At 47.8% G+C, this 23343-nt stretch overlaps 1 protein-coding gene across 5 annotated transcripts in view; it reads left to right on the top strand.

The window, feature by feature from the left end:
* Positions 1-23343, top strand: part of LOC101719449 (PATJ crumbs cell polarity complex component) — a 174415-nt gene that overhangs the window by 39219 nt on the left and 111853 nt on the right. For all 5 annotated transcript variants that reach the window (XM_087212785.1, XM_021255649.2, XM_087212786.1 and 2 more), the window contains exons 17-20: positions 1359-1487; positions 15037-15246; positions 18215-18331; positions 19842-20234. In XM_087212785.1, the coding sequence (XP_087068911.1) occupies positions 1359-1487; positions 15037-15246; positions 18215-18331; positions 19842-20234 (849 nt within the window). The remainder of the gene's footprint in view (positions 1-1358; positions 1488-15036; positions 15247-18214; positions 18332-19841; positions 20235-23343) is intronic.

Below are 23343 nucleotides of genomic sequence, written 5' to 3' on the forward strand. Positions count from 1 at the left end.
CACATGTGGCCAAAATACCCAGAGGTTATTGATCTAGAACATTCCTGCTCATAAGCGAAGGACCAAGAACCCCTCCCGTGTTTAGATTCAGTGCGTGGCGGGCTGGGTACTGACCTACCGTGTCCGACCACACCAGCCCGAGATCTGGGCCGGGCCTCTTTGAAAACGCTTCTGCACTGCCTCTGCTGCCCTGGCTCCCAGATTACAGGGGTCCCCTCCCAGATCATCCAGAACTTTTCTCACGAGGTCACCCAGGACTGTGATTACAGGAGAGATGCGTTCCATTTCATCTACTGAGATCACAGTTTTAAGAAGTCTGCTTTTAAAAGTTGTCATTTTAAGAGAAATACACTGACAAGTCGATGATTCATTAACGTCCTAAACAGATGATTTGGGAGCAACCAGGAGGCAGCGGAGGCAGGGAGCCCAGCTCTGCGGTGGACTGCAGGTCGGGGCCAGCATTGATTAGTGCTGAGGGATAGAGGAGAAAAAGATGTTTGTGAGTTTTGTGTGGGTCGGGGCATCTGGGGAAGACACGTGAGATGAAATGCCATGCTTCGAACAGTGTGAACGCAGGAGGGTGGGGACGGCCGTTGTCCCGTGGCCATTGTCCCGTGGCCGTGGCTCTGTGGCTGTCTGCCCGAGCCCTGGACATCCGTGGAGCCTGACCGAGGGGCAGGATGCTGGGACTGAGGGGCCGCGGGGCTGGAAGTCAGGAGAGAGACCCAGGGCTTGCGGGCTGGGCAGCTTGTGCAGCCCTATTTCCTCCGAGCCCGATCTTTGTTAGTGCAACTCAGTGATATTTACCCATTTTTGGAATTGCACAATGCTGAGGAATTGGGATTTTTTTCACCTTGTTTTTCCAGTAAAACTTTTTGGAAACTCCTTGGAGCCTAAAGAAGTGGTTTTTCTGTGTCCTGTTCTACCTGTCTGTGTGTAGTCACCTTTCTGTCATTGCAGTTATGAGTCCGGGTATTGCTTTTGAAATATCTTACACACTTCTACTTTGTATGATGTTTTTATTTTTACTTAAATTGCATATTTTTCCTTTTATGCTTCTAATGGGACGAGAGAACTCATTGAAGTATAAGAGGTCAGTGTTAATACTTTCAATGAAGTGTGTACTTTGCATTTTTAAAAAGCCTGTGTGAACAATTAGCATTTTTAAATGCTTGGAGTTTTACAAAGATCTTGTCCTGACTGTTTATGCCCAGTGCATGGTGCTTTTAACACTACCACAAAGAAACTGTACGGTGGAGAGAACTCCCCAGTTTGAGAAGACACTGTGAGGCTCCTCATGTGCTCGCTCTTTTTAGAGCAGAGAGATGGTTTTGAAGCATTTACCGTTGGTGTTTCAGGCAGACCAGAGCATCGCAGCCAGTGCTGAAGAGGAGGACGGAGAGCTCGCCCTGTGGTCCCCGGAAGTCAAGATTGTTGAGCTGGTGAAAGATCATAAAGGGTTAGGATTCAGCATTCTGGATTACCAGGTATAAAAAGGGTTTTCTGTTTGTTTGCTTTAGTCTGGTCCGTAGCAATTGGTTTATATTAAAGTTATATGAAGAAGTAATTAAGGCACCCATTGACTTGAGCAAAACTGAACCCAAAGAAGGGATGTTGTATTTCTTCAGTTGTTACCTTTAAAATTAGTAGCCCTTAGTGACCACAGTGTTGGGGATGTAAGAACTGGACAATACGGGAGGCGACCTGTGAGTTTCAGAGAAGAGAGCTTGATGAGCCTTTTAAAAGGGCTTTGCGGAGATCCATCTCACATCCCGTAGACCCGGCACCCCACACGGAGCAGTTCCGCTGGTCTAGTGTGCCCGAGCTGCACACTGGCAGCCCGTTCCACTGTCCACGTTTCCCGCCCTCCCCTTTGTTCAAGGGCTTTGTGCTTTTGCTCACCCGGTGACTTCAGTGGATTTAAATAAGCAGACAGGTTCCTGGTGAAGTGGTGTTTGCATGGGTCCAGAGGCACCTGTGCTCATAGTTACCGCGCTCGTAGCCAGGCGGAGCCTCTGGCGCACGCTGCCTCAGTTTACCAGTCACTGTCGGCTTTTTGGGCCTCTGATTATTTGGGATAATAAAACTGTTGGCAAGAAATCCTTTCCTTTTTAAGATGCATATTTTAATACTTTAGTGCTGCCTAAACACACCATGGTTTAATAAAGCAATATGTACTTTATCAAAGCACATAAAATGCCAAGCGACATAAACACCAATTTTTAAAAATATAACAAGGCAATCAGGAACAGAGTAAAAGAAAAACACTGAGCATTATGTAAGAACATTGAATTTTATATTTTGACAGCATGACTTGAAATTACTAAAATAAATGGTATCTATTTCATTTTTGCTGGCATATTTTTGGGCCAAGTAACCCTGTCTTTTATCGTAACTTCTCTTTGGAATATTACTGAATTACGAGTTGTTGATTCCAAACAAGGATTTTGGGGAAAAATTTTGTCAAGAAATATCAGTACTGTAGGGCTCCGGCAGTTTGTGTAGCGGTAAATATGCAGGCGCGTAAGGAAATGACAGAGATATTTCTTTTTTCTTCCCTTATTTTAACCTGACCACCTGGCATAGTTTAACCAATAAGTATGTGCTGAATGATGGTATGAAGTTTAGCTACTGAAAATCAAAATTAGCTGGAATTAAATGAACACATTCAATGGGAGTTTGTTAGCCTTTTTAATACTGAGAGTTAATTTAAAAACACCTTTCAGATGTGGTCTCAGATACCTGGCTACTTTTCCATTACCATTGGAATGTGTGTGTGTGTGTGTGTATGTGTGTGTGTGTATTTTAAGCTTTTTGAGATACACTAATGCTATGTCATCCAAGCTGGCCTTGGCCTTGAATTCTCTACGTAGTTTCAGCTGAACTTGAACTTGAAGTCCTTCTGCCTCAGCCTCTTAAGCACTAGGATTATAGCCATGTGCCACATGCTGGGCTCTATAATTGCATTCTTATATAGTATGTATTTATAATCTAGTGTTTGCTCTTACTCTCTTTTTTTAAACTTTCTTTAAAAATTAATTTTATTGGTACATTTTAGGTATACAATATAATGACATTCATCGTTGGAAATTTGCACCTTTACATAGTCTCTCTTGGTTCTTGTTTTTCACCCTTCCCCTGCCCTCCCTTCAACCCCTTCACCCCTCCCTATTTACATAGACTTTGTTTGATTTTTCCATTTTCTCATATTAATTCCATTCCTTTCTTTCCTTTCCCCCTCCCCTCCCACTTCCCCTTCCCCTTTGCCCCTTTTCTTCCTATTTCTCATTATCTATTATACCTTTTAGTCCTTATTTACACCTTCAGTTTCTTACACTAGAGAAACTATTTGGTATTTACACTTCTGTCCTATTTATTTCACTTAAGAGTATCGCCTCAATGTGCATCCATTTAGCTATACATGTCTCTAATTTCTCATTTTTATGGCTGAGTAGTACTCCATTTTATTAAAAAACACACACTCATCTTCTTTATCCAGTCTCCAGTTGATGGGCAATTGGGCTGTTTCCAGGCTTGAGCTATTACAAACTCTGCTGCTATGAACATCGGTGTGCATATATCGCTGTGGTATGATTCTTTTAATTCTTTGGGGAAGATACCCAGCAGGGGAATAGCGGGGTCAAATGGGACCTCCAGTCCTAGTTCTTTGAGGTATCTCCATACTGATTTCCACAGTGGTTGCACCAGTCTACGCTCCCACCAGCAGTGGGGAAGGGTTCCTCTCTCCCCACAGCCCCACCAGCATTTGTTATTGGTTGATTTCTTGTGTTTTGTTTTGGTTTTTGTTTTTTGGGTTTTTTTTTGGTACTGGGGATCGAACTCGGGTCCTTGCGCTTGCGCAGCAGGCAGCAAAACCACTGAGCTAAATCCCCGGCCCTATTGGTTGATTTCTTGATAGCAGCCATTCTTTCTGGGGTGAGGTGGAATCTCAGCATTGTTTTCATCTGCATCTCTCAAATGACCAGTGACGTTGAACATTTTTTAATATGTTTATTTGCTGTTTCTACTTCTTGGTCTGAGAAATGTCTGTTCATTTCAGATGCCCATTTTTGGATTGGATCTTTAAATTTGGAAGGTCTGATTTTTTTTAAGTTCTTTATATATTCTAGGTAGTAGTCCTTTGAGGAACAGCTGGTAAAAATTTTTTCCCACATGGGTTGTCTCTTCACGCTGTTGGTGGTTTCTCTTGCTGTGCAGAAGCTTTTAAATAAGAGATCCCACTTGTTCATTGATTGTGCTAGTTCATGTGCAACTGAGGTTTTGTTCATGAAACCTTTTCCTACACCAATGTCTTCAAGAGTTCTACCTAACCGCTCTCTTCCAGCAGGTTTAGCGTTTCTGTTTTAATATTTAGATCTTTAATCCATTAAGATTTTAGTTTAGTGCATGGTGAGAGATACAGGTCTAGTTTTCATCTATGGCAGGTTGAAATCCAGTTTTTCCAACACCATTTATTAAATTTATCTTTCCTCCAATGAGGGTGGTTGGTTCCTTTGTCAAAGATGAGGTGGCTGAGTATGTCTGGAGTAGTTTCTGCATCTTCTAATCTGTTCCAGTGGTCCTCAGGTCTGTTTCTTTGCCAGTACCATGCTGTTTTTATCACAGTAGCTATGTAGTATAGTTTCAATTTGGGGGTTGTGATACCCCCTGCCATGTCTCTGTTGCCTAGAATTGCTTTTGCTATTCTGGGTCTCTTCTTGTTCCAAACGAATTTTTGGATTGTTTTCTCAAGGTCCGTGAAATATGCTGCTGGGATTTCAATTGGGATTGCACTGAATCTATATAGCAGTTTTGGAAGTACAGCCATTTTCACTATGTTGGTTCTTCCCACCCAGGAGCAAGGGATGTCTTTCCATTTTCTGATATCCTCTTCGATCTCTCTTTTCAGAGTGCTGTAGTTTTCAGAGTAGAGCTCTTTGATTTCGTTTGTCAGGTTGATTCCTAGGTATTTCAGTTTTGGGGTGCTATTGTGAAGGGAGTTGTTTCCCTAGTTCCTCTTTCAGTGAGTCTGTTGTTCATATACAGGAAAGCGATTGATTTTTTTGTTCTCACTCTCTTAAGTGACATTATCTGCAAGTTTTATATGTTGAATATTGTGCATGTTATAGCAGAGAGTACTTCAGAATTTGAAAACTCAATAAAGGTTGGAAAGAAGAATGTGATATTCCTTAACAGCCTAATCCTTCCTTAACAGGAAAATCTCTCCATCTTACTATACTTTGCACTTTGCGTATATATGCATTGTTAATTCTAACAGTGGGGGTGTCTTTTCTTTACTGCATTCCTGTAAGTGTGGAATTTAATTTTTACTTTTTGAAATCTAGGGTGTTCTTTTTCTCCTCATCTTCCTTACAATCGACAGCACACTTTGATTTCTGCATAAATTATATAAAATAATTTTGCTGCAAAAAATGTTCGATTGTTTTCCCATTTGTGTTTCTTGGAGAACTGATGAAAGTCATTCCCTGAGTGTTACTTTGATTCGAACACATGGCTCAGCTCATCTGCCTCTGGAGCTAAACACGGGAACAACAGCCGCCCAGAGCTGTACGTTTGCTTGTCAGGTCTCCACGCTGTCTCCCTGTCGGGGTGGACGGGTAGACACACCTCGAGTTGTTTGTCGGTGACATGTGAGACTGTTCTCCGCTGTGACATATAGGTGACAGGTAAACACAGCTTCAAATTTGGTGTAGGGCAAGTTAATTAAATGGCTGTGCCATTCCTTGTCGTAATTAGGTAATAAATCCCAAAGTTCAAGAATATTTTTTGCAAGGCCAGACAGAGGTTCGGCAGAAGCTGCTAGAGGCCGCGTTCCTGGCTGTTAGTTTTCCACGCTCCCTGGAATAATTTATTGGGGTGCAAGTCCCTGCCCTGCCAGCTTAGCGGATGTGGAGTGGCAACCACTGTGCAGACCTCTTGGCCACAGGGAGGAAATGTTACTGGGGGGGGTGGTGACCGGGGCCCCGAGGAGACGGGCCCTGGCCCGCAGGGTTAGTGTCAGTTAGCAGGGTTAATGTTGGTTATCCGCACCTCTCCCCGAAGTTGCTTCTCGGGATGACAGGAGCTTCCCGAGGAGCTGGCAGCTCTGCAGCCCACCTGGCGGGTGCTGTAAACGGGCAGAGTAGTGTGGAGGGTTGTGTGGGGTAAGTGGACCCATGTGTCAGGAAGTAGGAAATGCACATATTGTTAACCATCAGCCCATTTAGAAAATACACGCAAAAGTTTCTGATGCTGTCCCCAGGGATGAGGCCCTGCCACGACATGTCTGAATGGCCTCCATTTTTAACAGCCCGGTTAGATCAGCAGAATTAATCAGGAAATGCCTTTGTGTAGTGAAGTCTAACTGTAAAATCACATTCTACAAAGCAGCCAACTCTTTTTTTGTTTTGTTTTGTTTTGGTACCAGGGATCACACTCAGGACCTTGTGCTTGCGAGGCAGGCGGCAGAACCATCGAGCTAAATCCCCGGCCCAAGCCAACTCTTGATGAGCCACATGTGAATTACTCAATTGTGGATTATTGGCCAGAAGTTTGCTTTTTATATAAATTGAGCAGAACTTTAGGAAAATGTGAGTGAGCAGATAAAGGCTCTTGAACCAACCTGAGAATGAGGCCGTGGCTTGGGAAATTCAAAAGGCATTTTAAATTAGATTGGGGCAAAGGAAGAAGACAGATCAGTAGGGAGGAGAGTAAATATATATTCAGGTTGTAAGTTTTTCCTTAGGCTGTGGGGTCAAGTGATAATAGCTTTTGTTGGCTCTGATTTGAGTAGAGGTAGGAGGAGAACCAATTATTCTCAAATGTGCATCATCATGGCCCTATATTGCCCAGGTAGTGACTTGTTAAAATCCTGCCCTGGGTGTATGCTGTATTGGGAAATTCACTGATTTTGCTTTTGCTGGTCTGTGTGTCTCGGAGAACAGTGATGGATATAACTGATGAAGAGCATAACTATTGGCCAGGGGTGGCGGCGCACGCCTGTAGTCCCAGGAGGATCACCATGAGTTTGAGGCCAGGCTGAACTACATAGTGAGACCCTGTCTCAAAAAAAGAAATGCATGTAAAAGTGTAACTATTACAGCTTGACTCCAACTCTGCTTCTGAGCAATAGAATAAATTCCATAAATTCCATTGTCAGTTTTTGTAGCATACTTTCTTACCAGGTTTTAGGTGCGGGTTTCTGTATTGCACTTTAGTTATCTTCATTTTAGGAGTGAAGAAACTGAGACACGGTGAAGTTAGGTCAGAAGTCCAAATTGGCACAACTAGAATTAGAATTTGAACTCCAGCAGTTGGGCCCCGGGGCTTAAAGCTTTAGCCGCAATACTGTACTGTTTCTTGGTGAGTGGTATTTCCATGTGCATTTTATTTACTTAGGCATCCCTAAGGTGAATTTATTACAGCACATCTTCCTGATTTTCCAGCTTCAAAAAAATTTCATATCTTAAAGACTAAGCTGCTTGACAGTATTCTCATTTTAGTGCTTAGATAAAAGTTTAGTAAGTATTAAACAATTAATATAGTGTGTGCATATGCATTGTATAAGAGCTGGTGTTTATTGCTTTAGAAGAACATAATTACAAATTTAAGAATCCAAAATTAGTGCAAGTAGTTTGTTGTGGGCTAATGTTCAATAATGAAGCAATTATGAGGTAATCTGAGTCTGTGAATTTAAATTTCCACCAAAATCTTAAAAAAGTTTAAATTGTATGGATTTTACCTTCAGTTGACCTTATAAATTAAACATGGCAAGTAGATATTTATGCTGAACTTTGAATAACCCCTCGTGATTATAATTCACGAGAAATGTTTGACATTAGCCAATTTTTGAACATTAGCCATGATATTACCACCCTTGGTACTTTGGAATTTCAGTGATTTAGAAGGTAAAATTTATTACACAATAATTCTCCTCCTTCCCACCTCCTGTTCCTCATTTCTCTCCCCTCCTGACTGACTCATTGTTTGCCAAAGCAGATATTTTTTAAGGACTTCAGTGTGCCCCCTCCTCCCTGACATGGAAAAAGATAAATTAGAAAGCACACGGCACAGTTACCGAGAAGGGACATGTATGTAAATACTGCTAGGTAAGCCTTCAGGATTCCAAGTCGAAAGGCAAAGAATGACACATAAAAAGAATAGCAGAAATATTTCTCTTTATAAGAATGAAGTTCTTAATTTTTTTTAACAGAACAAACAGGTTAAAAACCAAAACAGCATGCATGTCAACTCTTGTAGTGTTGCTGAGTTCTGGGGCACAGCACTGTTTGCCCTAGAATTAGTCAGAAAAACTTAGTGTGCCATTTGGGATTTTTTTTCTTTGATGCTGGAAAACAAACCCAGGGCCTCAAGTTTGACAGTCAGGCACAAATTATTATTATAGGTATTTTAACTTGTAGGAGGGGATTGTGCAAATCTCATGTATCTTAAAATTGGCCTTTTTCTTATATTGCAACAGAATGGCTTTCTGAACACTCCCCCCAAAGTTTCTGGTTTTGTTTTTTATTTTGAGACAGAGTCTCACTGTGTAGTTGGCCTTGAACTCTCTGTATAGCCCAGGCTGGCCTTGAACTCATGGCGATCTTGCCTTAGCCTCCCTAGTGCTTGGATCACAGGCATGGTTTATAAATGTTTTTAACAGAAGTGATACTTGGATATGGCATGAAAATTCAAAAGGCACATACAAGCACCTTGTGACCAATATATTTACCTTTGGCCACAATCCCTCATTCATCCTTTAGGTGAAAACCACTGTTTTTCTGGTGTATTCTCCCAGAAATATGTCTTGCTTACATGGTTATATAAGTAAGAGTCTTCTTGCTATTGTTGCTATGTTGCACAATGTTTTAAACATTTTCACACATAAACAGGAAATATCAAATACATTGTAAGCACTTTACTTTTCATCCCACTTAATTATTATTTTTCTTTCATTCTCATATTTATAGAGCTACCTAATATTTTTCATGACTACACAGTATTTTGTTGTTGCTATGTAGTAATTTATTTAATCTGCCTCCTGTATCCAGTTGGCGTGGTTGTAGTTTGAATGAGACTGTAGTAGATATCTTTGTCATCCTATTTTGTAAAAAGTGACAATAAATTTCAGAAGTAGAATTGTTCACCCAAAGAGTGTGTATTTTTAAACTTTGGTACATTTTTACCAAATTGCATGAAAATAACTGTAACACACATACATTTGGATCATTTAAAATTGGTGCATTCTTGGATACAGAATTCTTTATTCAGGAAATTCGTGGAAAACAATGTAAACAGGTGCGTAATGCATGACTTTGCTGATAGTTTTCTGTGATGTGGACAGATTAAGTGAGGGTAATTTATAACTTGAGATTTTGTTTCAGCTTTATGTATGGAGGTAATTAATTTATGGGCCTTTGTCACCAAGAGGGTATAGAGTATTTATATTCACATTGTGATATTATTGCCCAAAAGTATATTCACATTTCTTCTACCAGTTTTAATCTTATTTATCAGAAAATTGAGCTTTAAAATGGGGAGGGGTGTTTAGGACTTTTTTGGTTATTTGAGACAGGGTCTTTCTGTGCCGCTCAGGCTCCAGCACCAGGAGTGGCGGAAGGTGTGGGACTTGAGGTTCGGACTGCCGTCAGCTGGGAGAGCTCACCAGCTCTGAGCCCCAAGGCCTTTCTGTTCCCCTTAGCTGAGGAGTGCGCAGAATCCAGGATGCAGGCTTGCAAGTGTCGACATCGTCAAAACTAAAAAAACCAAACAAAACACCTTCAAGTTTTCTTCCTTTTGATGAAAATCCTTTGAAAAGTTTTCTGTTGTAGCACAGGGTAATAGAAGGAGCAGTGATGCATGGCTTCCTCTGGCTGGTTGCTTTGTTGTTGTTGTTCCTTTCTTGAGACAAGGTCTCGCTCTGTAGTTCAGGCTGGCCTTGAACTCACTGTGTAGCCCGGGCTGGCCTAAACTTGCAGTGATCCTCCTGCCTCAGCCTCCTGAGTGCTGGGATGGCAGGCGGCGCCACCACGCCTGGCCTGGCTGGTATTTACTGTACATGGACTGACTTGATCTTTCCCCCACCTGGGGCCTGGCCCGTGAGGAAACTGACATCCCTGTGAACTCGGAGTCCTGCTGGAGACCCCAGCAGCACGGTGAGCTGGGCCAGGGCCAAGCCCGAAGGGTGAAGGTCCCATCTTCACAGACTCCCCTGAGCCCTCGTGGCTGTCTAAAGCGCGACAGGGGTGCGGCTCCCTACTGGTCTGAGACAGCCGCCCAGCCTGCCTGGCGCGGCCCCGCTCCGTCCGCCGGGACCACAGGGCCCCTATCCTGTGCCCAGGGGCTCAGCAGGGAGGGTGCTGGCCCACCTGACCCAGGGCTCTGCTGAGCTGAGGGTGCAGCAGACTGGGAGCGACAGCTCTGTGCACCGCGCTGCTTACTGTTGCTGCCACACGCGGGAAGAGACAGATTAAACAACGTCACCCGTGTCGCTCTGCCACTGTTGGTATTTGAGAGTGATTTGCTTGGAAAATCCCATCCCGAAATTATTTGGGTTGTTGTTACTGTTCTGAGACGGAGTCTCACTAGGTCGCCCAAGCCGGCCCAGAACTCACTTTGTAGCCCAGGATGGCTTTGAATTCACGATTCTCCTGCCTCGGCCTCCCAAGGTGCTGAGACTGTGGGTGTGCACCCCCGTGCCCAGCTTCAAAATTAATATTGGAAAAGCTTTGAAGCGAGATGTGGTTTTTCATACCTGTAATCTCAGCAGTCTGAGAAGCTGAAAGAGGAGGATTGTGAGTTGAGTCCAGCCTTGGCAATTCAGCAACTTAGCAAGACCCTGTCTCAAAATCAAAAAAGGTCTGGCGATCTCGCTCCGTGCAAAGGCCCTGTATTCCATGCCCAGCACCACCAAGAAAGAAAAAGTTGTGCATGTCTGTACTTATACTACAGCATAATGACCTTCAGGTAATGTAAGTTTTCTCCCGAAATGTGTTGAGAAATTTCTTATTCACAGATTCACAAATGGCTACACTTAAAAACGCTGTGGTTGCACATACCGTAATGCCTGCATAGTTCGGGACGTTGTTTGTGGTCACGTCCCAGGTCCTGAGGCTCTCACTGTCCGCCTGGCACCACCTGCATCTCAGCCGGACAGTGAGGCTTCCACGTGGAAGCCTGTGCTCCGGTTCGGTTTGTCCCATTCTCCTTGTCCTGGTCCACAGCAAGCCACCAAGCGGTCAGGAGATGAGCAAGCAACATCCGGGGCAGCTGCAGCCGGGAGGAGAGGGCAGCGGAGGCAGCGGCCCCAGGCCGATTCCCCAGGCCCCTGCTCAGCATTCCAGTCGTTGTGCCGCTTCAGGCTGACCTCTGAACACAGCCCACCTCCACCCGCTGGTTCTCCCCCCGGGGTCACTCCCCACTGTGTCTCCTGTCCCTGCTGAGTGGCTCCGGCTGCTGGGCTCCCCACACTGTGTGGAAAGCGTCTCCGGAAGGCCCAGCATGGGGGCAGCATTGGCAGCTCATGGGTGTGGAGAGCTGAGTGCCTGCCGTGGGCCCATGGGGCCGTGGGCCTGACGTCTGTGAAGCTGGGCTGTGACGGGATAGTTACGCCCACTCACCGTTCATGGCATCGCTTAGTGCCCGCCTTGCCCTGGCTGTGGATTCTGTTCCCTCTTTCCTGAGAGTGAGCGCTCTGATTGTTGGTCAGAGCCGAGGAGCCCTTAGCAGGTAGGCAGGCCCCGCCTCTCAGTCTAAACCAGACAATCCCGGCCACTGCTGCTGAATCAGTGGGCCTCTGGAATCACTTTCGTATCTTAAGATGGCAAGGGGAGGAAAGATGTCTCGAGATTCATCTTCTTAAAAGGGGGGTATGTGGTCTCGTGTATATTTTGCTGCTTTCTTTTGTTTTGAGGTGGGCCACACCTGACGTTAGTGGTCTCCGAGTTCCTGGAAGACATCGCCAGCTAAGCTCTCGCTGTGTTTGGGAGCATCACACACATTTTTTTCATGGTTAGTGCCATGTTTCGAATTAACTTCCATTTCTCCCTACTTCTTTTTATAGTGGTTTTGTGATCGTTTGGTAGAAATTAAGGACAAATACACCTGGAGATACAGCAATAGGATTTTACCGCTGGGGAAGGGAATCATGACTCATGCATCTACCTTTTTCATTTTACTTTTGAGGAAACTGAGTCAGAGAAATGAAGACAATGGTGAAACTGTGTGCAGCCCAGTGGGGCCCAGGTTGGGACTCAGAACTCAGCCCCTGAATTCCAGCCCACACCCATCCCTGCAAACTGGGGTGTCCGTCTTCTCTGTCCCTCCCGTGTTTACCTTTGATCTTTGAACTCCTGCTTCCTGATACTGCTCGACAGGGAGGTTCTGATTCATGTGAGCCATGCTCCCTGCTTCTGCAGGTCCTGTTGCATCCAGAGATGTGTGCATCTGTGTGTGTGTGTGTGTGTGACAGTGTGTGTGACAACTCCCCCGATGCGGTGCCAGCTGTTGAGCGCACTGCCTCCCTCGCCGTCCCTCTGAGTTGTCTCTCCTGGCACCCCTGGCAAACTTTCTCGGAGCTGCCCAGGCACCTGCAGTTGGGTTTTGCAAGGAGAAGCAGCCCCAGAAGAGACTGCCTGCAGACTGCCTAGGTTCTGCTATTGGTCTCTAGTGCCCTCTGTCGGCTGCTTCATCTGCTTAGTCTAAAGCAGCATCTTGGTTCTGAGCAGTGTTCCTTGCAACGTTCCTTACCAAAAGGAAAAAATTAGACAGTTTATTTTAAAAATTGTATTTATTTATTTGTTTGTTTATTTGTTTTTTGAGACAGGGTCTCTCTATGTAGTTCAGGCTGGTCTGAAACTCACGGTGCCCTTCTGCCTCAGCCTCCCAAGTGCTGGGATGACAGGTGTGCACCACCACACTTGGCTCCCAGAGCTGTTCTCTGCCTAGAGTAGAGCTCTATTCCCATTGCTTCCCGAGCATCCTGCTAGTCAGAGTCACTGTCTTTCCGGTTACTGTCCAGCGGGCTGTGTTCTGAGGACGTATACATTCACTGCGTGGGCTTGTGCGGTGCTTCCCATCCAGAGCCGTGCGAAGCTCGCAGCCAGCGTGGCGCCATCACCGACTTTCTCTGGGGTCTGCTGCAGCCGCTCTCAGAGTCCCTGTCACCCACGTGCGCCTGCCTCCCTCCCTGCTCCCTGGGGAGGAGCTCGTCCGCCACTTCCTTCCCCATAAAGCAGCCTCTGTGAGGCCCGAGGTCCCGAGTGAGGCCCTGATCCTCAGTAGTGTATTATTAGTGTGTGCACTCAGGGTGAAGCGGCCTCGCCTGTCAGGAGGGGCGTTTGACTCGCGTGGCCGCTGACAGGGCAGACAGCTCCTCCGTGGCCCCTCTGCTGTCGTCCTCAAGGCTCCCTCTGTGTGGAAGCTTGGGCGTGACTGCAGTGGAGGCCCAGGTTCCTTAGTGGGTCCCCTGGGCTGTTTCTACTTCTAACTCTCCTCGTGAACATGCAGCGACAAACGTTAGCGCATTCGTGCAAACTCCCGAGGGTCTCCTGACCTGGAGTGGGAAGCAAGGGCGGAAATGGAGTCCTGTCTGCAGGCCTTTTCAAGGAGCTAGCTGCACGGCGCGGTGGACTCAAAGGCTCGCAATCCCGCGGTGCTCCGGAGTGAGCCCTGGTGTGCGGCACACAGAGGTTTGGCAAGCGCACGGGGACTTCAGGGAGCCGCCGGCTGCTTCCCCAGAGCCTGAGCCCCGCAGACCGTAGCTCTGAGCGCTCTAGGCCCTGGGGGTCGTCTCTTGCAGAGCCGGTCGGTCACGGGGTCCTTGCACGCTCTGTCCGCGGCCCTTGCACCTCTTCCTGGTGGCACTGTCATCGTGATGTGGAAGTGAGGACCACAGGGCCAGCGAGCTGCCTGCTCCCAGCCACTCCCCTGAGTTCGCTTCCTGAGACTTGGTTTCCCCAGCTGTGGAACTCAGACCTCGGGTCTGTCTGTGTCTTGGAATCGTTGCCAGGCTTAGGTCAGAGATGGTCGTCAGGCCTGGCTGAGCGAAACGTAGGAGATGGGGTCATGAATTGTCACTTGTTTTTAGCGGTGGTGCAGCTAGGGGTTGAACCCAGGGCCTCCTGCACACCAGGCGAGCGCTGAGCGGCACCCAGCTGCCTGCTGGGTGTCATTAACCAATGTAGACGTCAGTGTCATCTTTATTATTTAATGAAAAAGCGTAAGGCCTTCCCAGTACATGAAAGAGATTGATTTGCACTCTGGCTTTGTTGCTAAATTCGTGTTTATTAGAATAGCTCTGCACTGGAGACACCAAGTCATCATTTCGGGTATGTCATTTTAGGACATGCTCTGCCCGCGCGTGCGTGCGTGCGTGCGTGCGTGTGTGTGTGTGTGTTACCAGGTCACACACAGGGGAGTTCTCTACCCCTGAGTTACGTTCCAGGCCTGAGTGTGCCTTTTCAAGGCTGTGGCGGGTTTGCTGCCATGTCTGCTGAGTGTCAGGCTGTTGCCTTGGGGTGTCCTGCACCCGGGCCCGTAGTTTCCCTAGCCCGCTTCTCTTAGAGCAGCGATGGCGAGCCTTTTAGAGTCGAGTGTCCAAACTGCAACCCAAAGTCCACTCCTGTACCAAGGACGCCAGCACTGCAGTTCAGGCTGAATACCCCTGCTGGCTGCTGGGCTCTGTGCCCGCTGTGACATACGTGCCATTTGTTCACCACTAGCTCAGGGCCACTGCGGCCCGGGGAATCATGGTGGCCTTGTCCCAGCCTGCATGCGACAGGGCCAGGGCACCTCAGACTCCTCCCTGCTGTCCCCAGGGCTCTTCTGGCCCCACAGAATGTCAGGCACCAAACGTTTAAGCGGTGAGCTGGTTCACGTTGAGCACACACGGGTGCTGTGTGAAGGACTGAGCTTGACTCGCTCTGGCCTCTTCCCAAGACTGTCACCAGGATGCTGCACGCGTGGGTGCACGGCCACGCCAGGCTCCCTGTGTACCTGCTCTGGGGAACCAACCTGCCTCCCTCACTTGCTTCACAGGACCCGCTAGACCCCACGCGGTCTGTGATCGTGATCCGCTCCCTGGTCTCGGACGGCGTCGCGGAGCGCAGTGGAGCGCTGTTACCCGGGGACCGCCTGGTCTCCGTGAACGAGCACAGCCTGTACAATGCCACCCTCGCAGACGCCGTGGAGGTGCTGAAGGCCGTGCGCCCGGGCACCGTGCAGCTGGGCATCTGTGCGCCACTGGTGGTGAGTGTCGGGTTCGGTTAACACGGGCAGTGATGACCGTGCGGTGGCGAAGGGCCGGGCTTTGTCACAGATGTGTGTGACCTTGGGCAAGTTTCTTAATGCCCTTGACCTTCAGCATCAGAAGAATGATGTCTGCCCCGGAGGGGCCCAGGGATTAAGGTTGCAGTCGGCGCAGGTGCGCAGCGTGTTGTAGAGCCACTGGCTGACCCCGTCCGCACCCGGTCACCCTAGAGTCCGGAGCCCCGGCGTCAGGCCACCCTGGGGTTGTCTGGCCCTCACATGCTGGTTCAGGTCACCGTTTATGGCTGGAGGGTCACGGACAGTTACAGTGCTGCTGGGGTCCTCCGTAAACAGACACCGGATGGGAATTTGCTGCCGCTTTTAAAGTCCTCGGGACGGCTCATATGCACCTCCGCCAGGGCGCGTGTTACCTGAGGCTGCCCTCCGGCAGTGGTAAGCAGCTTCCTCCCGTGGCTTTTGTCACATACTCAGGCCCTGGGCCCACAGGCTCCTCTGAGGCCGGGTAGCCGGAGGGGCAGAGCTGGGCAGGAACCCGGCCGGGCACCTCCTGCCCTGGGCCTTGGCCGCAGTTCCTCCTTCGTGTGCTGCCCTGTCCAGCATGAGGACAGCAGATCATGGTGGTGGATTGCTGGGCAGGGTTTCGGGCGGCCCGGACTCTGTCTCCGCTGTGCCCAGAGCTTGCCCGGGATTTCAGACCTAAAGATCCACAGTCAACCAGTGGCCGTGGCGGTGGCGTGGCCCCGGGCTGCTGCTGAGTGGCCCTCCGCGGTCCCTTCACAATCTCCGTGCAGAATGGCACAGCTGGAGAAACGCTGCTTGAGCGAGTCCGCCGAGAGGCGCACTGTGAACCACAGGACCCAGAGCTTTCCTTTCGTTCTCTGCTAAGACTGGACACGGCTCAAAGATGCCAAGGTCTTTCTTAGCGTCCAGATCCTTGTGAGGTGTGGTAACGGGCCAAGTGATGCCTCATGCCCTGTGCCCGCCCGCTGGCCGGGCCTGTTCCCATGCAACACCGATGCGTGACACACATGGCGCTTCTTAGCTTTTAGTTCTAGGCGTCCATGCTTGCACTGCAGTGATCACCCTGCCCGTGGGACTCAGTGAGGGCACAGCTCCTCCTGCTTTCCAACCCCCCCCCCACCTCTTGGTCCCGCTCCCCTTTCCTTGCTGCCTTTCATTCTGCTCTTTATTTGCAAGTTGGTTTCTCATAGAGAGACACCCTGCCATGCTGAAGCTGTACTGCCCTGTGGTGTCCGGGTCTGGTACATTCAGGACGGGAACCCTCCTGCCTCTGCGGACCCCACCTCCGTGGTATGCCAGGTGGTTCTGTCTAGGCTTCCACTGCTGGGTGCCTGTGAGGTTACTGGGCTGCGTGGGAAAACCTCAGCCTCATTATGGCCCAGGGCCTCAGCAGCAGGCTGTGGCCCTCACCTGTCAGCAGTTCCAGGCAGTCAGAGGCTGGGCACAAAAACAGAACGGGACTTCCAGGGCAGGCCCGGGTTCCCGAGCCATTTCTGCAGAGACCTCCGACCCGACCGAGTGTCAGAGCATGGCTCGGCCTGTGGAAGCCAGCCGGGGCCTGTGGGTGGGGCTTGCGGGACTCAGCTTCCAGCTCTGGAGGCCCAGGGCCGTGTCAGGGTCTCTTCCTTTCCTTTTCCTCCTCTCCCTCCCTCACCATTGCACGCGCACTCCCTCTCTCTCCCTCTCTTTCTCTCTCTCCTTTCTTCTTTCTTCCTCTTTTCTTTTTTTTCTTTTCTCTCTCTTTCTTTCTCCCCTTCTTTCTTTCCTTCTACCTTCCCCTCCTCTCTTCCTCTGTCTTTCCTTCATAGTGATTCAAGGAGGCAGGCACAGGACCTCTCTGAGGTCGGTCCCTGTCCCTCTGGGTGACCCAGCTAGTGGCCGCATACCTCTAACCAGCGCTCGCTGAGCCCCTGTGGAGCTGCGGGTGGGAGGGGGAGGCATGGGGGCGGGCGGGGATCACAGGCCGCGTGTGCACAGCCCTGGGCTCCGTCCCAGCCCGGGTGGTCGAGGGGTGGACGCACAGGTGGTGGGGCAGAAAGCCTGTGAGTGTCCAGCAGCGTCAGGACGCGCTATCGCTAGTAAGGCGTGGCACACACGCCTGTATAGCACCTGTTTCACACATACCGAGTCGAAGGAATGAAGGAACTACTGAAAATGTCATCAAGGCTTCAGGGCCAGGGGCAGAACAGGTGGCAGAACTGCAGCCAGACAGTGGAGGTTTGGCTTGGTCCTGTGGCTCACAAGGCCCCATGTTCTCGGGCGGGTACTGAGTCCCCAGCACCCACCCTGCCCGTTGCAGGATGGGGCCGCAGCATCTGGTCATAAGGACACAGGCCCAGAGCAAACAGTGTGCTCAGGTTCTGGACCCGGAACCAGCTGGTCACCTGACACTGGGCAAATTACTGTGCCCTAAACTAGGCGTGGTGGTGCATACCTGTGATCCCAGCACTCAGGAGGCTGAGGCAGGAGGATCACCACAAGGTCTAGGCCAGCTAGAGCTACATAGTGAATTCAAGGCCCGGCTGCACTACATAGTGAGACCCTGTCTCAAAAAAACAGAAACCAGAATCCTTTTTTTCTTCTTATTTCCAATAAAATCTCTCCTGACTTCTGAAAACAAAACAAAAAATTGCTGCGCACCCTCTACTCATCAGTAAGTTGTGTACTCGGAACGCCTCCTTCTCAGAATGTGTGTCGCCACACTACGTAGGGTGCCGACTGTGTCTGAGGAACGGAGGCCTGGGCTGGGAGATGCGCTCCAAGCGCTGAGCTCCAACCTGGTGCAACCTTCCTTCGGTGGTGAGAGGCCTGCTCTAGCAAGACAGTTTCCATAAATCTTGCTGTGTGCTTGCACAAGACGAGTATTAATCCAAAGAGCTTGAAACTAATGGATCCCCTTGATCATAAAAGTGGTTTATACTTTCAGGAAGATGAGAAAGAAGAAAGTTGTTACAATTTGCAATCAAGCAACAGTGAAGAGGAGGCTGAACTTTCAGGAGCAGTTCGAGATACGGAGCCACCTCTGATACTCGAAGCGCCCAAGGTATTTCCCGGATTTATTGCCCTGTGAGCTAAAGAGCGATTTGCTGTGAGCGAAAGTTTCCATAAAGAGAACCAGAGCTCGATGCCACTCCCTTGCTAGGCGGACACAAGTTAAATTACCCCCTTGGCGCCTTTTATCATTTTGTTAAGTGGAGCCTTTGCTTGTCTCCCCCAGGCTGGTGTGGGGCATTTGCAGAGGCCCACACCTAATCTGTGTCGCTCACACGGGCCTGGAATTTGGTGGAGTTGAACATATTGCTGAAAATAGACTGCATTTAAAATGCTATGGAAAATGGAGCCACACAACAAAATTTCACACTCTTTCCAAAGAAGAGTTTCGTAGTCAACTGTGCTTTATGCTGTCATTATAGAAAGTATATTTTGGAGCTTTGTCTTTTTTACTCTTAAGTGAACTGTGCTTTTGTCCTTTGCAGTCAGGGACGGCTCTGTGTCACCTGATAACCGCTGGTGCTCCTGGTGGTGTCTCAGGCTGATAGGCATCCCTAGAATGTCAGTTACATTTTTGTAGAATTTTTTGTGAAACTTTATAACCATGTGATATGTTCACCTGTGTCCTCTAACATTTTTTATTTTTGTTGTTGTCGTTGTTAGTGGGGGTGTTTTTGGTACCGGGGATCGAACTCAGGTCCTTGCACTTGCGCAGCAGGCGGAGAAACCACTGAGCTAAATCCCTGGCTCTCTGACTACATTTTTTAAAGAAGTAACCAGGTTGCAGGATTTGATATGCTGTATTAATTGAAAATCTTTACAACGGTGTTTAGCTGCAATAGAAAACTGGGGTAAAGAGTAGATTTATCCTGGGAATTTATATCGGGAATGCTTCATGGTAGGGTTTGACGTTGGCGACATCACTGAGCTCTTAGAAGGAATTGGGCCTCACCACACCCCGTGGCTCACAAATCCTCATGCTCTTGGCGTTGGCCAGGAGCTCAGCATGCTGTGCACTGTGTGACTGTCTCAGTGGTGTGTATCAGCCGTTCTGATTAGTGAGCACAAGTCAGTTAAAATGTTACCATACTCATTTCTTTTTATGGTGTTATCAACACAGGTGAAAACACATATTTCTATTATATATGTAAAAGAATCCTACTCAAAATAGTTGAGATATACTGTGCATACCTTTAGCATATAGAGCGTGGTTTTCGCACTTTTAAATAACTGTAATTCCTTTCAAGTTACTTAAGGTTGACAACTTGACCTTCTAAGTCCTTGCTTCCTGAAGTACTAGTATGAGGTGAATCTGAGCTTATTCACTGCTTTTTCTGTCAGGTGATGGGTTAAATATTTAGCGAAGTCCTTTCTGGGGGTTAATGGCAGTGAGCCTTTAAGGCGGTTGCTCACCTTGCCCCAGGCAGATTCCTGCCTCCCTGCTGTTCTGCCCTCTCTGGGCTTTGGGTTCTGTGGGAAAGGTGACTCCAGTGCATCCAGTTTCCAGCCGAGGACGCTATGAGTGCTAACAGACTTAGCTGGGCTGCAAATTTCCCCTGCAGGGATTCCGAGATGAACCGTATTTTAAAGAAGAACTTGTGGACGAGCCATTTCTGGATTTAGGGCAGACGTTCCGGTCCCAACAAAAAGAGATCGACACCAGCCCGGAGGTCTGGGAGATGCAGGAGTTTCTGAGCCCTGTGCTGCAGGACATGGGCAAGGAGCGGGAGATGCTGGTGGACGAGGAGTATGAGGAGTACCAGCTGTACCCCGACCACTTTCAGGCCCTGAGGCTGCAGCCCACCTTGCCCGCCCGGGAGGCCCCGCCTGCACTGGCCGGGCAGGAGCTGCACTTGGGTGCGCAGTGGTTGCCTGATGACCATTCCCATGGCGACGAGTCCCCGGAGGCAAGGTCCCTGCGGAGCGTGTACTCCCCTGAGATGCAGCAGTACATGGTAAGGCGTCACAGTGTCCCTTTGCTCTCCCTGCCTAACCTGCCGCTAACTTTCAAAAACAAAATAAAAGCACAATTTAATGGTCTTCTCACAATTAGTCCTTGTTCACAAGGTCCCCACAGTGTGCAGCTGTCAGCAGGAATCTTTGATACACAGCATTGCATGGGATCAGGAAGCTGCGGCAGCCTTGCTGGTGTCGAGGTCTTTGCTTTGGTTTCTCAGTGGTGCTCTTCCCCTAATTCCTCATTTCAAGGACAAGCTCTTTTAACATTGCCACTTTCCCTTTAGAGTCTCTCTGGAAGCACAGCTGTGTATTTTTAGGGTATACTGAGGCATGGCCAGAGAAGGCAGACATGAAACAACAAGAGAGGTTTTATTTTCAGCCTGGGTGCTGGCTAGTCAAGGGTGACAAAGCCGCTGACCCTGGGCTCCTGGGCGAGGGGAAACTTTACAGGGGCTTTGGATAGTGGAGGGGAGGGGTGGGAAATTTTGTCCTGGAGTGGAGGAAGTCTGTGGTCCTCAGGGGTGTTTGGAGTCGCAGGTGTTGCTGTGTGGGGCAGGCTGCTCATCTCGAACTCGGCCTTGGCTTCCTGACATGTATTTCACATGGAATGTATTTGTCAGGGAAAATCAAGGCAAATTAATGAAAAAATAGCAGTTATATCTTGGTCATCAGCGTTCTGTGTTCCATAAGATATGAAAACAGTGACCACTGGAAAACCATCTTACATTTGAGATGCCAGCTGTTCACAACGTGGCATGAGAGCATTATGTTTTTTTTCTTTCACATGACTTTATTACTACTTAAAAAAGCAAGTTATGAAAATATTTCCTTTGCAAGATATAGAAACTACAACTTTTACAAAATATACACACTCATAATTGTTACACTATATAACCTTGTATTTACCTTGGACCTTGTGTTTCAGGATCATACCCTGTAAAAGCTGGAAGAAACAGCTTCTCTAACTTTAGCCACATACTGTGATGTTGAGTATATAACCCACAGTGTTGCAGTAAAACATATGTTTCTAGTATATAGGTCCAAAGGAATTTAACTTTCAAGGTCCCAGAGATTCTTTGCTTAAGCAAGGTAGAAAACTGGAAGTTGATCCACCTCAGGTAGCCCAGGGGCCCTCTCCACACTCTGTCAGGGTGAAAGCCAGCTCAGGCAGGCTTCCTCCCTGTCAGCCCTATCTGTGGAGCATGCCCCTGAAAGATGCTTTCTAAGATACTTCTGAGCTCTGACTTGCAGACTCTATGGTTATATATTTGCAAAACAACGGTTTTCCAAGTCCGAATTCCAGTGTTGCTAGGGTAAAGTTGATGTAGACTTAATTCAGCATGTGTCAGGTTGAAAGCATTAGTTAAAATTAGCATCCCTGAAGTTCCCCTTGGAGTTACAGGAAAGGCATTACTCCTATGCAAGATGTCAAGCCTAGAAAAAGTTTGGAAGAACCTCGCCGAGAAGATGGGAAACAACTTACAGCTTCTCAAGTCTGCAGAGTAAGATGGCGCTAGGCCCTGTCGAGGTGCAGAGGCCTCGCTCCTAGGAGTTCCCCGTGACAAAGCTCGATGTGCATGTCCTCCCTGTGTCCCAGCGACCCTCCCTTCCTCTCTGGATGTCAGATTCACTCCACCTGCAGAGCGCTGGCGGATGATGCTCCAGACAGAGAACATCTGGCATGGATTTGCGATGTGGCTGTCGTGCTGCTGCTGGACCTGACACCATGCTAATGCTGGAATCGCCGCTGGTGTTTTCTCTGTGCAACAAACTACACAGTCAGTCCACCGTGCACCCACAGATGCTTAATGTCTAACACAAGCACTTTTACATATAATTCCACAGGGGAACTGACTATAATAGGAAGTTAAATAGCAGAACTGTACTTCAAAAAGTTAGTTTAAAAATATACAGTCCGAAATCGTCTGAGTGTTGAAATTAGCAACAAAGGGTGATATCTGTCACGGCGACCCTTATGGGACTGTGGATTTTACCAGTTAAAATGGCAAAGCTTTGCAGTTTCATGCTGGTCAGCCTAATAAGATCCTGAGAAGATTCAATTTGGCATCACACTATAAATCAAAGAGAATTTATAGGACATTGTATCTCAGGTGAGGAGAAAACACTTCAGGACAGACATGTGCACAGTGGTCATGCCAAGATTTCTTTCTTGTGACTTAAAGATTGGAAATCTTGAAATTTAAATGAATTACTGCAGTTTCAATAAAACAGGACAACTAGAATTATAAAATGATAGCTAGTTGCTAATGCCACTGAAACAGAAATTATTGACCAAATTTGGCAATTTAAAGACTTTTTAGGAGTCACATATAAAAGTCCCAGCATTAAAATGAAAAGTCACAAGTATGAGTTAATAGTGTGATAATCATTTATAAAACCCTTGAAAATTAATACCAGTAAGTGGGCACCTATACCAAACCTCAGCTTTGCTCTCCTGGATGGATTTATGTTGCAAATGAATTAACGTAATACTAATTATAGCAGTCTCATAAGTTTCTTAGACTCAAGAATATCTAAAATTTCCTCAACCCATATCCCACCAGTACCAAAAATATACTTAAAAATTAGATATATTAGTCATAAAATTTTTTTGCAGTTTTTCTTCAAATAATGCACTTTCTCCTCTCACCAGTACCACCCCAACCAAAAAACCAAACCAGATCAAAAGCTAACAAAAAAACTTGCTACACCAAACAGACTATTATTAATTAAAAACATGCCATATTCAGAAGTGGTACTTTATTATTCAGGAAGGTTACTATGATCAAGGAGTAAGTGCAGATTTCCTGTGTTTGTGCATGTGTGGTGTGTCTGACCTGGCGGATGATATGCTTAAAGGGACTACAGACCTGAGCCCTGGTCTTCATGTGGAACCCTGGAGCTACCAGCTGCTACACAGGGCCTGGCACCCACTGCCCACAGGCGGGCACGTTATAAAGAAAACAATCTGAAAGGCGAAAGCAAAGGCCACATCCATTGTCTTCATTGTTGCTGCAGGTCTCTTCTGTTTGCAGTGCTTTCCTGACGAGTATCTGCGTCCTCATCCTAAGAGCCAGCGAGTGTGAGGAGCACCCCGTCCAACCT

This window comes from Heterocephalus glaber, unplaced genomic scaffold, assembly GCF_053883595.1.
Source record: "Heterocephalus glaber isolate CG9 unplaced genomic scaffold, H.glaber_assembly_v1.0 deba00001442, whole genome shotgun sequence".
Taxonomy (NCBI): Eukaryota; Metazoa; Chordata; class Mammalia; order Rodentia; family Bathyergidae; genus Heterocephalus; species Heterocephalus glaber.